At 40.0% G+C, this 17,168-nt stretch overlaps 1 protein-coding gene across 2 annotated transcripts in view; it reads left to right on the forward strand.

The window, feature by feature from the left end:
- The window catches only part of MAP4K1 (mitogen-activated protein kinase kinase kinase kinase 1), a 290,702-nt gene that overhangs the window by 92,183 nt on the left and 181,351 nt on the right, over window positions 1-17,168 (forward strand). For both annotated transcript variants that reach the window (XM_053721618.1, XM_053721619.1), the window contains exons 4-5: window positions 352-416; window positions 966-1,021. In XM_053721618.1, the coding sequence (XP_053577593.1) occupies window positions 352-416; window positions 966-1,021 (121 nt within the window). The remainder of the gene's footprint in view (window positions 1-351; window positions 417-965; window positions 1,022-17,168) is intronic.

Raw genomic sequence — 17,168 nt, forward strand, 5'->3', positions numbered from 1 at the left:
TGGTGAGTGCTGCTGTCTTTTGGACTGTCTAATGTAGGTGACCTCTGACTGCACATTATCAGGACAGGCTCAGACAGTGCTGGGTGTCTAATGTAGGTGACCCCTGACTGCACATTATCAGGATAGGCTCAGACAGTGCTGGGTGTGTAATGTAGGTGACCCTCTGACTGTACATTATCAGTACAGGCTCAGACAATGCTGGGTGTGTAATGTAGGTGACCCCTGACTGGACATTATCAGGACAGGCTCAGACAGTGTTGGGTGCGTAATGTAGGTGACCCCTGACTGCACATTATCAGGACAGGCTCAGACAGTGTAGGGTGATAACTAGCTCTGTGTTTTGATCCTCAGATTGAACAAGCTATGGATTTGCATGGAATACTGTGGAGGCGGGTCTCTGCAGGATATATACCAAGGTACATATTATTTTCATACAAAGTATTTTTTTTTGTATTAGTTATTAGCTAGATATAAACTCAATTTGCTTTTCTGAAGGCCACATCTCTCCTGAGTATCCATCACCTCATAATGTCACCTGGCTGGGTCAGTGTGAAATAGGGGGACTTTTCAGCACATTTAGGAGTTGAAGGTAATAGGGTAACTGTCAGATGAAGGGGCCCTAATAGATAGATATGTATTAAAGGGACATACAGTGAAATTGTAAATACTCAGCACTGCAGTTCAGAGTAATTAATAATCATTTTCTAAATATGATTTCATTTGAAGAAATGGTTCTGGGAAAAGTTAGATCAGAATTTTTATGATAACTTTTTTCTGCATTCCCACTGAGAATCCCCAGGTAGGCTATGTGCACGCTGATACTCATGTATGCTCAGAATGATGTGCATTTTAAATTTATTTTTATGCCCTATAAGTATGATCAACAGATGAGACCATTACTCACCGGCTGGTTAATAATCTTATTCTCCCAGTAATATATGGTCCCTCTTTATTATTTTTAACAGTGACAGGAGCCCTCTCAGAGCATCAGACAGCCTATGTGTGCAGAGAGACCTTGCAGGTGAGATAAAATAAATGTACTTATCTAGATAGATGGATTGATAGATAATAGATAGATTGTAGATATATTGAGGGATAGACATATAATAGATGGATGGATAGCTTGATTATATGTAGATAGATGGCAGATGTATGCATAGATTGTTAGAAATATACAGCTAGATTACGAGTTTTGCGTTATGGCTCATAACGCTGCTTTTTCACTACCGCTGCTATTATGAGTCTTGTAGGTATATCTGTACCGCACACTTTTTTGGCCGTAACGCATCCTAACTACCGCACCTTTCAAAAAGTCCTTTTTCAATGGGACTTCCATAGCGCCGGTATTGCGAGTTTTGCCTGGGAGGCCAAGAAGTGAGCGGTACAACCTATACCGACATGATTCGTACCGCCATCTAAAGTCAGTAGTTATGGGTTTTACGCTACAAAGCTAAAACTAAAGTGTTACAAAGTACACTAACACCCATAAACTACATATTAACCCCTAAACCAAGGCCCTCCTGCATCGCAAACACTAAAATAAAATGATTAACCCCTAATCTGCTGCTTTGGACATCGCCGCCACTATAATAAACATATTAACCCCTAAACCGCCGCACTCCCGCATCGCAAACAATGTTAAATATTATTAACCCCTAATCTGCTGCCCCCAACGTCGCTGCAGCCTACATACACTTATTAACCCCTAAACCTCTTGCCTCCCACATCACTAACACTAAATAAATATATTAACCCTAACCCTAAGTCTAACCCTAACACCCCTAACTTTAATATAATTAAAATAAATCTAAATAAGAATTACTATTATTACCTAAATAATTCCTATTTAAGACTAAATACTTACCTGTAAAATAAAACCTAAGCTAGCTACAATATAACTAGTAGTTACATTGTAGCTATCTTAGGTTTTATTTTTACTTTACAGGTAAGTTTGTATTTAATTTAACTAGGTAGACTAGTTAGTAAATAGTTATTAACTATTTACTAACTACCTAGTTAAAATAAATACAAAGTTACCTGTAAAATAAAATCTAACCTGCCTCACACCAACACCTAACATTACACTAAAATTAAATAAATTACATTAATTAAATACAATTAACTAAATTACAAAAACAATAAACACTAAATTACACAAAATAAAAAAAAGAAATGATCAAATATTTAAACTAATTACACCTAATCTAATAGCCCTATCAAAATAAAAAAAGCCCCCCCCCAAAGAGATCAGCTCTTTTACCTGTAAAAAAAATACAAACAACCCCCCAACAGTAAAACCCACCACCCACACAACCAAACCCCCCAAATAAAATCCTATCTAAATAAACCAAAGCTCCCCATTGCCCTGAAAAGGGCATTTGGATGGGCATTGCCCTTAAAATGGCATTTAGCTCTTTTTCGTTGCCCAAAGTCCCTAATCTAAAAATAAAACCAACCCAATAAACCCTTAAAAAACCTAACACTAACCCCCGAAGATCCACTTACAGTTTTTGAAGACCGGACATCCATCCTCATCCAGCCGGGAGAAGACTTCATCCAAGCGGCAAGAAGTCCTCAACAAACCCGGGAGAAGTCTTCATCCAAGTGACAAGAAGTCGTCCTACAGGCGGGCAGAAGTCTTCATCCAGACGGCATCTTCTATCTTTATCCTTCCGACGTGGAGCGGCTCCATCTTCAAGACATCCAGCGCGGAGCAACCTCTTCTTTCGATTGCTCTTGAAGAATGAAGTTTCCTTTAAATGACGTCATCCAAGATGGCGTCCTTTGAATTCCGATTGGCTGATAGAATTCTATCAGCCAATCGGAATTAAAGAGTAAAAAATCCTATTGACTGATGCAATCAGCCAATGGGATTGAGCTTCAATCCTATTGGCTGATCCAATCAGCCAATAGGATTGAGCTCGCATTCTATTGGCTGATTGGAACATTGATGTCTATGGGGAAATCGTGCACGAGCACGTAAAACCAGCTCAAAGCAGCACTGGTATTTGTGTGCGGTATGGAGCTCAACGCTGCCATATTGCCCACAAACACAGGTTTTTGGAAAACCTGTAGTAGCAGCGCTATTAAAGGTGAGCGGTGGAAATAACTTGCAAGTTATTACCGAGCCGCTCATAACGCAAAACTCGTAATCTGGCCGATATATAGTAGATGGATAGATAGGTATGTAGATAGATTATAGTAGATAGATGACGGATGCATAGACAAACGGTTAAACAGAAATATAAAAGATGAATAGATACATAATGGATAGATATATAGATAGATAATAGATGGATAAATAGATTAGTTTAGGTAGATAGATGATTATAGATAGATGACAGATGGATGACTAGCAGACTGTTAGATAGATAAAAGATGGATAGACAGGTATCATATAGATAGATAGATATATAAATAATGTGTGGGTGGGTAATTGGTTAGATAGATAATCGATTGGTAGATGTTTTTACTGATCTGTAAATGATGTACCTCTATTTTCTTAGTGACAGATACATAGATAAAAAGCTAGAGATAATGGATCGATAGATACAATATCTATGAATGGCTGAATAGATATGTGCATTCTAGATAATGGATGGATATATAGTTAGACAGAAAGATATATATGTGTGTGTGTGTGTGTATAAAAAAAAAATATATATATATATATATAAAATGCATGGATATATTGTTACATGTCTGCAAATAAAGTACGTAAGCGGAAAGTATTTTTCCACAATGTAGACCTGAAATGAGGGATCTCCATTTTGTCAATACACATTGTCCTGAGTTCAAGACCAGGGCCAAGCAATATGATAAAGACAGCTTCATATACTTCAGTCCTGTTCAAACTATTGAGATTTGTACGACTTTTCTACCCAATTCTTTACCCAACTACAATGCCTCAAAAGAATTTTCCACTGGCGAGGCCCTCACACGTTGAAACATACATCTGGGATTAGCTGTACAAATCCTTCATTCAGATAAGAATTGCCTGGGTTTTTTTTAAACTGAACTGTGATGGGATACAGACTGATATACTGCAGAAAAGTTATCTTCTGTGAAGTTGGCAAAAAGAGGCTGCACCTTGGGTTGGCACTATCCCATTGGGCAAGCTACTGAGCTCTGTTCATCCCCTGTGTAGTGTTTAACTTTCCTGTTTTTCTGATCTTCTTTAAAACCTACCTGCCACATAACATCCTTTTGAGCCAATTTATTCAAACATTCTTACTTTTGTGTTCCATAAACTAGTATTGGCATTTGGATTTGGTGATGGAACTTATGTGCTACATGTTACTCTTTGGTAGCCTCATTGACTGGAAGAATCTGTTTTCAGTATTCTGGGTCATCAGCTGATTGTTCAAAAGCGTTGCACAACCAGTGATATTATTTTTACCTGGCTACTGAGAAATGTCCTAAGTACACCATGAATACAATCAACTTGGTATTAACTTGTTGACCTCTCAAGATGCTTTGAGTTGACTTTACATTCTACATCACTATTCTGAATCTTGATTCTTGGATTTGTGAGGGTCGTAGAACCTTTCCCTTACCCTTCATTCATCTTTCATCTTATTGATCTTTGATTCATTTGTTCCAATATTTAAAAATGTAGTCACTGTTCCTCTTGGCTCGCTTCTTTGGCGATTATTGTCTATACAGGTAAAGAACTTTCTAGAGATAACTTATTTCTATGAGTTTTGTTTTATTTTACTTTAATCTTATGTATATTGGTTTGTTTCTTACTCAATTAAGAAGAAAAAACAGAAGTGGGAAATTTTAGCAGTGAAAGTTGCAATCAATGTACAAAGCATAGAAAGTACCACATTTGTTAGACTGACTTAATTATTTTAAGTTCAAACTCCAAAGGAAATGGATTTGATCTTTAAAGGGACATGAAATCCTACATTTTTCTTTTTTGATTACACATTTCCAATTTACTTCTCTATGTATTGTTTGTTGAAGGAGCAGCAATGCACTACTAGCGGAACACATCAGGTGAGCCAATGACACTATATATGTGAAGCTAGCAATGAGCAGCTAGCTCCCAGTAGTGCATTGCTGCTCTTGAGCCTACCTAGGGATGCTTTCAATTAAGGATAACAGCAGAATGAAGCAGATTAAATAATAGAAGTACAAATGGTATAAAATTGCATGCTCTATCTGAATCATGAATGAAAAAAATGTGGGTTTCATGTCCCTTAAATTAATCAAAATTGAATGATACAGATTTCTTTCATAAGGTGGTGAGGGTCCACAAGTCCATTACTTCTGGGATTCAAATCCTGGCCACTAGGAGGAGGCAAAGATTCCCAAAACTCCAAGAGTATTTTATCCCTCCCACTTCACTGATAAGCCAGTATAATCTTTGCCTCATTGGAGGCCGGTGAAGAATTGAGGTGCTCTTAAGATTCTTCGTTGAGAGGAGTCCTCACACCGATTTGAGGCAATGTTTTCTTTCAGAGAGCTGCTACAGAAAGACAGAAGGAAGATTGGAGTATGGGATAGTGATACAATTACTCTAGGTGTAGGAGTTAGTCTCAAGCCTTCCACAGGTATTGATGGGACTGCCCTCCTCCTGTTGGGTCATTGAGATACACCTTACAGTAATCCTCTGCTATGATGTACACAGCACTGGATGAGCTCTCTACTGAAGGCTGACATGTCTGCAGAGGGTAATTTCAGAACAGTGAGTGCAGTTCAGGACATTTAGATATACACATTTGCACTCTCATTAGCCCACAGGCTATTAGTAGGTACAGTATTACAGTACATAATAGCCAGGAGACAACTTTAATGACAGCATTCTGGGGAACTTATACTCAGAATGCCGTCATTAAAAACCCCTTTACACTAGTGTGAACAGCATTTAAGTGAGTTTACTTTTTATTAAAAGTACTTTTATTATTATTATTATATATTCATTTCTCTTGTTAAGTGTAGTCAGTCCACGGGTCATCCATTACTTATGGGATTATATCTCTTCCCTAACAGGAAGTTGCAAGAGGATCACCCAAGCAGAGCTGCTATATAGCTCCTCCCCTCACATGTCATACCCAGTCATTCTCTTGCAACCTAACTAAAGATAGGTCGTTGTGAGAGGGCTGTGGTGTTTTAAACTTAGCTTTATTTCTTCAATCAAAAGTTTGTTATTTTAAACGGCACCGGAGTGTGCTGTTTGTTCTCAGGCAGCATTAGAAGAAGAATCTGCCTGCGTTTTCTATGATCTTAGCGGACGTAACTAAGATCCACTGGCTGTTCTCATACATTCTGAGGAGTGAGGTAACTTCAGAACAGGGGAATAGCATGCAGGGCCCCCCTGCAAGGAGGTATGTGCAGTAAATTATTTTTCTAAGGAATGGAATTGACTGAGAAAATACTGCTAATACCGATGTAACGTAAGTTCAGCCTTAAATGCAGTGGTAGCGACTGGTATCAGGCTGATGAGTGTGTGTACACTGAAGTATTTTTCTAGGGAATGGAATTTTACTCAGAAAATACTGTTAATACTGAAGTAATGTATGAGCCTTCACTGCAGTAAAAGCGACTGGTAAGTTCAGCCTTAAATGCAGTGGTAGCGACTGGTATCAGGCTGATGAGTGTGTGTGTGTACACTGAAGTATTTTTCTAGGGAATGGAATTTTACTCAGAAAATACTGTTAATACTGAAGTAATGTATGAGCCTTCACTGCAGTAAAAGCGACTGGTAGCAGGCTTATTAATAACACTTCATAACTTTAAAATACATATTCAAAACGTTTACTAGCATGTTAATCGTTTTTTGTGAGGTACTTGGTGATAAAACTTATTGGGCATGATTTTTACCACATGGCTATCGTTTTTTCTGCATAGAAACAGTTTACTGAGCTTACCCACTGTTGTAATATGAGTGGGAGGGGCCTATTTTAGCGCTTTTTTGCGCAGTAAAAATTCAGTCACAGTCTTCCTATTTCATCCTCCATGATCCAGGACATCTCTACAGAGCTCAGGGGTCTTCAAAGTTCGTTTTGAGGGAGGTAATCAGTCACAGCAGACCTGTGACAGTGTGTTTGACTGTGATAAAAACGTTAATTATAACAATTGTTATCCGTTTTTGGGTATTAAGGGGTTAATCATCCTTTTGCTGGTGGGTGCAATCCTCTGCTAACTTTATACACTTACTGTAAAAATGTGGTTGCTATAACTAATTTGGTTCATTGTTATTTCAACTGTGACAGCTTTTTGTGCTTCTTAAAGGCGCAGTAGCGTTTTTTATATTGCTTGTAAATTTATTTGAAAGTATTTTCCAAGCTTGCTAGTCTCATTGCTAGTCTGGTTAAACATGTCTGACACAGATGAATCTGTTTGTTCACTATGTTTAAAGGCCAATGTGGAGCCCAATAGAAATTTGTGTACTCAATGTATTGATGTCACTTTAAATAAAATCAAACTTTGCATGTAAAGAGATTATCACCAGACAACGAGGGGGAAGTTATGCCGACTAACTCTCCTCACATGTCAGTACCTTCGCCTCCCGCTCAGGAGGTGCGTGATATTGTGGCGCCAAGTACATCAGGGCGGCCCATACAAATCACTTTGCAAGACATGGCTACTGTTATGACAGAAGTATTATCTAAATTGCCAAAACTAAGAGGTAAGCGCGATCACTCTGGGGTAAGAACAGAGCGCGCTGATAATGGGAGAGCCATGTCCGATACTGCGTCACAATTTGCAGACCATGAGGACGGAGAGCTTCATTCTGTGGGTGACGGATCTGATCCCGGCAGACTGGATTCAGAGATTTCTAATTTTAAATTTAAGCTTGAGAACCTCCGCGTATTGCTAGGGGAGGTATTAGCGGCTCTGAATGATTGTAACACGGTTGCAATTCCAGAGAAATTATGTAGGCTAGATAAATACTTTGCGGTACCGGTGTGTACTGACGTGTTTCCTATACCTAAGAGGCTTACAGAAATTATTAACAAGGAGTGGGATAGACCCGGTGTGCCTTTTTCACCCCCTCCTATATTTAGGAAAATGTTTCCGATAGACGCCACCACACGGGACTTATGGCAGACGGTCCCTAAGGTGGAGGGAGCAGTTTCTACTTTGGCTAAGCGTACCACTATCCCGGTGGAGGATAGCTGTGCTTTTTCAGATCCAATGGATAAAAAATTAGAAGGTTACCTTAAGAAAATGTTTGTTCAACAAGGTTTTATCTTACAGCCCCTTGCATGCATTGCGCCTGTCACTGCTGCGGCGGCATTCTGGTTTGAGTCTCTGGAAGAGGCCATTCGCACAGCTCCATTGAATGAAATTATGAACAAGCTTAAAGCTCTTAAGCTAGCTAACTCATTTGTTTCTGATGCCGTCGTACATTTAACCAAACTTACGGCTAAGAACTCCGGATTCGCCATCCAAGCACGCAGAGCGCTGTGGCTTAAATCCTGGTCAGCTGATGTGACTTCTAAATCTAAATTGCTTAATATTCCTTTCAAGGGGCAGACCTTATTCGGGCCCGGTTTGAAGGAAATTATCGCTGACATTACCGGAGGTAAGGGCCATGCTCTGCCTCAAGACAGGGCCAAATCAAAGGCTAAACAGTCTAATTTTCGTGCCTTTCGTAACCTCAAGGCAGGAGCAGCTTCAACTTCCTCCGCTCCAAAACAGGAAGGAGCTGTTGCTCGCTACAGACAGGGCTGGAAAACTAACCAGTCCTGGAACAAGGGCACGCAGGCCAGAAAACCTGCTGCTGCCCCTAAGACAGCATGAAGTGAGGGCCCCCTATCCGGAAACGGATCTAGTGGGGGGCAGACTTTCTCTCTTTGCCCAGGCGTGGGCAAGAGATGTCCAGGATCCCTGGGCGTTGGAGATCATATCTCAGGGATATCTTCTGGACTTCAAAGCTTCTCCTCCACAAGGGAGATTTCATCTTTCAAGGTTATCAGCAAACCAAGTAAAGAGAGAGTCGTTCCTACGCTGCGTACAAGACCTCTTACTAATGGGGGTGATCCACCCAGTTCCGCGGACGGAACACGGGTAAGGATTCTATTCAAATCTATTTGTGGTTCCCAAGAAAGAGGGAACCTTCAGACCAATCTTGGACTTAAAGATCCTAAACAAATTCCTAAGAGTTCCATCATTCAAAATGGAAACTATTCGGACCATCCTACCTATGATCCAAGAGGGTCAGTACATGACCACAGTGGACTTAAAGGATGCCTACCTTCACATACCGATTCACAAGGATCATTACCGGTATCTAAGATTTGCCTTCTTAGACAGGCATTACCAGTTTGTAGCTCTTCCCTTCGGGTTAGCTACGGCCCCAAGAATCTTTACAAAGGTTCTGGGCTCACTTCTGGCGGTACTAAGACCGCGAGGCATAGCGGTAGCTCCGTACCTAGACGACATTCTGATACAAGCGTCAAGTTTCCAAACTGCCAAGTCTCATACAGAGATAGTTCTGGCATTTCTAAGGTCGCATGGGTGGAAGGTGAACGTGGAAAAGAGTTCTCTATTGCCACTTACAAGGGTTCCTTTCCTAGGGACTCATAGATTCTGTGGAGATGAAAATTTACCTGACGGAGGCCAAGTTATCAAAACTCCTAAATGCTTGCCGTGCCCTTCATTCCATTCCACACCCGTCAGTGGCTCAGTGCATGGAGGTAATCGGCTTAATGGTAGCGGCAATGGACATAGTACCATTTGCGCGCCTGCATCTCAGACCGCTGCAATTGTGCATGCTAAGTCAGTGGAATGGGGATTACTCAGATTTGTCCCCTCTGCTAAATCTGGATCAAGAGACCAGAGATTCTCTTCTATGGTGGCTTTCTCGGCCACATCTGTCCAAGGGGATGTCCTTTCGCAGGCCAGATTGGACGATTGTAACTACAGACGCCAGCCTTCTAGGTTGGGGCGCAGTCTGGAATTCCCTGAAGGTTCAGGGATCATGGACTCAGGAGGAGAAACTCCTCCCAATAAACATTCTGGAATTAAGAGCAATATTCAATGCTCTTCTAGCTTGGCCTCAGTTAGCAACTCTGAGGTTCATCAGATTTCAGTCGGACAACATCACGACTGTGGCCTACATCAACCATCAAGGGGGAACCAAGAGTTCCCTAGCGATGTTGGAAGTCTCAAAGATAATTCGCTGGGCAGAGTCTCACTCTTGCCACCTGTCAGCGATCCACATCCCAGGCGTGGAGAACTGGGAGGCGGATTTCCTAAGTCGCAGACTTTTCATCCGGGGGAGTGGGAACTTCATCCGGAGGTCTTCGCCCAACTGATTCATCGTTGGGGCCAACCGGATCTGGATCTCATGGCGTCGCGCCAGAACGCCAAGCTTCCCTGTTACGGATCCAGGTCCAGGGACCCGGGAGCGGTGCTGATAGATGCTCTGACAGCACATTGGGTCTTCAACATGGCTTATGTGTTTCCACCATTTCCGATGCTTCCTCGATTGATTGCCAGGATCAAACAGGAGAGAGCATCGGTGATTCTGATAGCGCCTGCGTGGCCACGCAGGACCTGGTATGCAGATCTAGTGGACATGTCGTCCTGTCCACCATGGTCTCTACCTCTGAGGCAGGACCTTCTAATTCAGGGTCCTTTCAACCATCCAAACCTAATTTCTCTGAGGCTAACTGCATGGAGATTGAACGCTTGATTCTATCAAAGCGCGGCTTCTCGGAGTCGGTTATTGATACCTTAATACAGGCTAGGAAACCTGTCACCAGAAAAAATTACCATAAAATATGGCGTAAATATTTATATTGGTGCGAATCCAAGAGTTACTCATGGAGTAAGGTTAGGATTCCTAGGATATTGTCTTTTCTACAAGAGGGTTTAGAAAAGGGTTTATCTGCTAGTTCGTTAAAGGGACAGATTTCGGCTCTGTCTATCCTTCTACACAAACGTCTGGCAGAAGTTCCAGACGTTCAGGCTTTTTGTCAAGCTTTGGCTAGAATTAAGCCTTTGTTTAAGACTGTTGCTCCGCCGTGGAGCTTAAACTTAGTTCTTAACGTTCTGCAAGGCGTTCCGTTTGAACCCCTTCATTCTGTTGATATCAAGCTGTTATCTTTGAAAGTTCTGTTTTTGATGGCTATTTCCTCGGCTCGAAGAGTCTCTGAGTTATCTGCCTTACATTGTGATTCTCCTTATCTGATTTTTCATTCAGACAAGGTACTTCTGCGTACTAAACCTGGGTTCTTACCTAAGGTAGTCTCTAACAGGAATATCAATCAAGAGATTGTTGTTCCATCATTGTGTCCTAACCCTTCTTCAAAGAAGGAACGACTTTTGCATAATCTGGACGTAGTCCGTGCCCTAAAGTTTTATTTGCAGGCAACTAAAGATTTTCGTCAAACTTCTTCCCTGTTTGTCGTTTACTCTGTACAGAGGAGAGGTCAAAAGGCTTCGGCTACCTCTCTCTCTTTTTGGCTTCGTAGCATAATACGTTTAGCCTATGAGACTGCTGGACAGCAGCCTCCTGAAAGGATTACAGCTCATTCTACTAGAGCTGTGGCTTCCACCTGGGCCTTTAAGAATGAGGCCTCTGTTGAACAGATTTGCAAGGCTGCAACTTGGTCTTCACTTCACACCTTTTCAAAATTTTACAAATTTGACACTTTTGCTTCTTCGGAGGCTGTTTTTGGGAGAAAGGTTCTACAGGCAGTGGTTCCTTCCGTGTAAAGTTCCTGCCTTGCCCCTCCCATCATCCGTGTACTTTTAGCTTTGGTATTGGTATCCCATAAGTAATGGATGACCCGTGGACTGACTACACTTAACAAGAGAAAATATAATTTATGCTTACCTGATAAATTCATTTCTCTTGTAGTGTAGTCAGTCCACGGCCCGCCCTGTTTTTTACGGCAGGTCTAAATTTTAATTAAACTCCAGTCACCACTGCACCCTATAGTTTCTCCTTTCTCGTCTGGTTTCGGTCGAATGACTGGATATGACATGTGAGGGGAGGAGCTATATAGCAGCTCTGCTTGGGTGATCCTCTTGCAACTTCCTGTTAGGGAAGAGATATAATCCCATAAGTAATGGATGACCCGTGGACTGACTATACTACAAGAGAAATGAATTTATCAGGTAAGCATAAATTATATTTTTCTGGAACAGTTTGGTTTCAATGCCTGCGCAGTTCTCATTGTGCAGTTGTTTTCTTTGTGGCGCGCTACTGACTCACAGAGGCATGCCAATCAATCTGACTATGGTAAAGCGCCTCAGGCTGTTATAGTTTGTCTCTATCGGGCATATTTTGTTTGTCGCTATCGGGTCACCCTTAGATATAGCGAGCTTAAGGCAGCTATAACGGCGGCGTAGGGGTTATTCATTTCCCACATTATACAATTCACCTTTTCTGTGGGCGCACTATATTCTGGGGAGTGTGTCACTTCGGGTCATCTCCCAAAGAAGAAAAGTAATCTGTTGCAAGTTTTTTCCTAGCGCTTAGGTGTAAGAACCACATTTTTCCTAGTGTGTTATTTTATAGCATTTAAACTATTTATTTGCTGACATACTTTTTTGCTAAGCCCTGTGTCTGTTAGTACTGTAGAGTTTCCCAGTTACTTGTGCTTTCTATTATTTAACCTCTTCCTATTCTCGGATTGTTAAGACACAAATCCCGGAATTTCTAATTATTTGGCATAATTTTCAGTATATTGAGTGGTGTATTGAATTGCAATTTACAATTTTTCTCTTACTGTATTTCATTGTGGAGCATTTTGGAACTGTCCCCAATACTGTAAAATTAGATCCTTTATATTGTAGATCCTCTAATTTTTCAGTTTTAGTTTAAATATATATTCTGCAAGTTGGTTGCTATTGTACGCCCAGTACAACTTTTCCATTCCTGTATTGATCACCTTATGCATACCAATCAACGCTTCTTGAGGAATCTGTCCTCCCTCTGTATGTTCTTTACTTGGGAGATCTTCAGATTTTGCTCCAGCTTTTAAAGCTTTTCTCTGAAAGGTTGACAGCTATGCCTCCTCAAAGTAAGCGTAAAAGATCTAAGTCTGACAATCAACCTACTGTGGATTTATCTTCTAATTTTGGTTTGCTAAGATCTAAATTAGATAAAATCCTTTAAAGGACTCAGTCTTAGAATCCTCAGGTTTATCTTCCTTTAATCAATTAGATCCAATCTTCAAGCCTACCGAGGCTCTTGAAGTTTTCCCGTTCCAAATGCTATTACAGAAATAATTACTAAGGAATAGGCTAGGCATGGTATTTCTTATAATCCAGCTTCAAAATTTAAGAAGGTTTTCCATTACCATCCTCTAATTTGGATCTTTGATAGTCAATCCCTAAGGTAGGTGGAGCCATTTCTACCTTGACAAAGTATTCTACAATTCCTTTGGAGGACAGTACTTCCTTTAAAAATCCTATGGACAGAAATTTATAGTCTTACCATAGAATGTTTTTCCAGCTAGTAGGTTTTTTATTCAGACTGGCTATTAGCCGTGGTGGGATTTAGCTGGGTTTTCAGCAGTTCTTAAGAACCTGTTCCTAAAATTTAGAAAGTATAAAGGTTTTGTATTATAGAGAAGTTAGAGAACCTGTTGCTTAAATTTTGGAATCCCACCAGACACTGTTGCTAAAAGTTTGGAATCTCACCACTGGCTATTAGTATTGCTTATGTTGAGACAGCTTCTTATATGTGGTGTGACAGTTTTTCTGACTACTCTATGGATGAGAATTTTCAAAATCGCCTATATTTGATTAGGTTGGCTAATGCATTCATCTGTGCAATTATTGACGTTATCAGGATTAATGCCAAAAATATGGCCCTAGCTGTCTAAAATAACATTGTGGCTGATATCTTAATCAGCTGTCATGGTTTCTAAGACCAGACTTTGGTCTTTTCCCTTTTCAGGGTAAGATTTTATTTGGTCCTGCTTTAGATCCTATTATTTCTACCGTATCTGGAGGTAAATGTGCTTTTCTTCCTCAGGATAAGAAAAAAGGGGAAAACTAGGACTCCTAATCATTATCTTTCCTTTCGTCAGTCTTCCTCCAGTTGGAACAAGTCTAAGCAGTCAAATAAACTCTTCACTGATAGTAAGTTATCATTAAGATGTGGTCTCCGATTGGATCTTCTTCTGATAGGGGGCACATTACTCCTTTTTCGGTTGATCTGGGCTTGGTCTGTTCAAGATCCCTAAACAACAGGAGTCAGATCGAAAATAAGGCATTTTCTGTCCAAAATTCCAAAAAATCCTGAAAAGGCTCAAAACTTTTTTTTCAATGTATTCGAGATCTAGAACTCATGGAAGTAATTCATCCAGTTCCTTTGAAGGAACAAGACCAGGCTTTTTATCCAACCTTTTGGATGTTCCCCACCAAAAAAGGGAACTTTTAGGCCTATTCTGGATTTAAAAACCTTGAATAATTGTTACATTTCCGACTTTCTAAATGGAAACAATCAGAACTATTCTATCTCTATAATAGATTTGAAGGATGCCTACCTTCATATCCCAATTTTCAGAGAGTTTTTTCAATTCCTCAGATTTACTTATTTGGACAAACATTTTCAGCTTGTCGCTCTACCGTTTGGTCTAGCTACAGCTCCCAGAATTTTCACATCTGGGAACCCTGTTATCTGTATTCAGAGCACAGGGCATATCGGTAGCTCCATACCTGGAAATATCTTAGTACAGGTTCTATCTTTCATTTAGAAAATTCTATTACCAACAATCTTTTGTTGTTTCTTCGATGACATGGTTGGAGAATCAAAATCACAAAGAGCTCTTATACTCCTCAGACCAGGATATCATTTCTGGGAGTGGTCATAGACTCAATTTCTATTAATTTTTCCCTAACAGATCAGAGGAAATTAAAGTTGCAGTCATCTTGTGCAAAGCTTCAGTCATCTCCCATCCCTACGATAGCTCTTTGTATGGAAGTACTAGATGCCATTCCGTTTGCATATTTCTCATGAGGCCTTTTCTTCTTTGCATGTTTAGTTAATGGTGCAAGGATTACAATCGGCTTTCTCAAAGGATTCTATTGGATCCTATAACAAGGCTTTCTCTGGCCACTAGGAGGAGGCAATTCTCCAGTCCATTTCTCGTAGGGCTTCTATTCATAGTCCATCATAGACATTAATCAAGTCAGATGATGGTCTTTTAGGTTGGGGGTGCAGTATTGGGGTCCAGGAGAGTGCAGGGAGTTTGATTATCTCAGGAAGCAAGGTTGCCTATAAAAATGTTAAAGCTCTGTGCAATCTTTGGGGCTCTCCAGAGTTGGTCCCTTCTGAAGGAAGAACCGCATCTTCGTTTTCAATCAGTTAATTTCACAGGTATGGTGAAAACATTAATCAAGGAGGAACTTGATTTCTTTAGTGATGAAGAAGGTATCTCAAATTCTCATATGGACAGAGAACAATTGCTATATCTTTCTGCAATCCATTTTCCAGGCGTGAACAACTGGGAAGCAGTTTATCTCAGTTGCCTATCCCTTCATCCAGGGGAATGGTCTCTTTACTATGATGTCTTTAACCAGATAATCAAGAAGTGGAGTTTTTCTGTGGATAAACCTAATGGCTTCTCATTTAAACATCAAGCTTCCCAGATATTGTGTGAGGTCCAGGATACTGAGGCAGAGTTTGTAGCTTTTTTTTTTTCTGGCATACATATTTCCTACGTCTGTTCTGCTTTCAAGAGTGATAGCTCAAATCAAGCAAGAGTCAGTTATTTCCATCTTAATGGGAGGAGAGTACACTGCTTCATTCATTACTTGTGGGAATTAAGATCAAAGAAAAGAAAGTGACTAATAAGCTCAACTATAAAAATAATAATAATAGTAATAATATCAAGTATATATAAAGCTTAATCCTAATGCGGGAGGTGCAACCTGGTAAATTTATATGCAAACAAAGTAGATAGAAAAGTGAATGCACCGGTATAAGGTGTATCCAAAAGACCAGGAAAATAGCACGCTCCCTAAAAAAATCAGCAACACAAGGGTTAAATATGCAAGATATTTTTTTTTATATTTATCAGATCATAAATAAATAAATACACAAAAACTCACATAGTTTGACACATAGACACACACAAGACAACACATGGGTCCCTCACAATTCTAAGAGAGACTAAGGCCTCGCTTCCATTGAGTCGTTAAAAATGGAGCCGTAAGCTACCGAAGCGGCCGACAGCTAAAAGTAATTTACGGCTGCATTTTAGTACCAGGTTTCCATTGAAAAGATTAGCGTGTTGCGCGCAGTCGCTCTTTTCGTGTAGCTGTAAGTTAACGTTGTGTTAACGCTTCCATCTGACGTCGGATTTCTTGAAAATCAATTAGTTGCTAAGGTAACCCGACCTTACGCTATAGAATTTACGTTTAACGTCCGTGCTTCTTACCTGTGATCGCCTCTCAAGAAAAATAAAAAAAAACGTATCCATATTTTTAATAATCAAATACTATTTTCTAATATAATTATATTTAACACTTCATAAATATAAGTAATATTTCTTGCTGCCCTAGGCATAGGTCTAGTTTGCATTCTGTAGATATGTTCTTGCATATATTATTATATTTAAATATATACTGATATTTCTATTAGAATATAAGTTCAACTATTTCTATACATGAGACAACAATAAATATTACTTATAACAATTTATTTCTACATTAAAACACTTACATTATTTGCAAGTTTTATAATTTCAATAGAAAATAGGTCTCAAAAAGCACAATTTTCCTCTTTTACACCTAGTTGAGCTGGGGGTAATATATCTCAATGTATCGACAGCCTCCGACAATGTATTAACGGTTAGCGCTTTCATTGGAAACCTGGTATAATTTATCGATTAACGGCTTCTATTACTTTCTATGGGACGCAAAAATCTTTTCGGCAGCCGAAGTTCGGCAGCCGATATTGAGGTATAACGCGCCATTGGAAACAGTCGTTAAACGCTATTGCTTTCGACAGCATATTTAACGGTTTGCGAGTGCACGCAAACTGAATTACGACTCAATGGAAGCGAGGCCCATGTCGGCTATTAATGACCTGAATAGTGCACCATAGTAGCAACAGAGTTGAATGCAAAATAAAGTTCAGTATAATCGCAGTGCTTGTAGTCACACTTATATGAGATGGTAAAGTAAACAATAATGTTCAAAGTCAAGTCGCAGATGATATCCTGTAAATGCGGATGCAATAGACCAAT

Source organism: Bombina bombina, chromosome 7, assembly GCF_027579735.1.
Source record: "Bombina bombina isolate aBomBom1 chromosome 7, aBomBom1.pri, whole genome shotgun sequence".
NCBI lineage: Eukaryota > Metazoa > Chordata > Amphibia > Anura > Bombinatoridae > Bombina > Bombina bombina.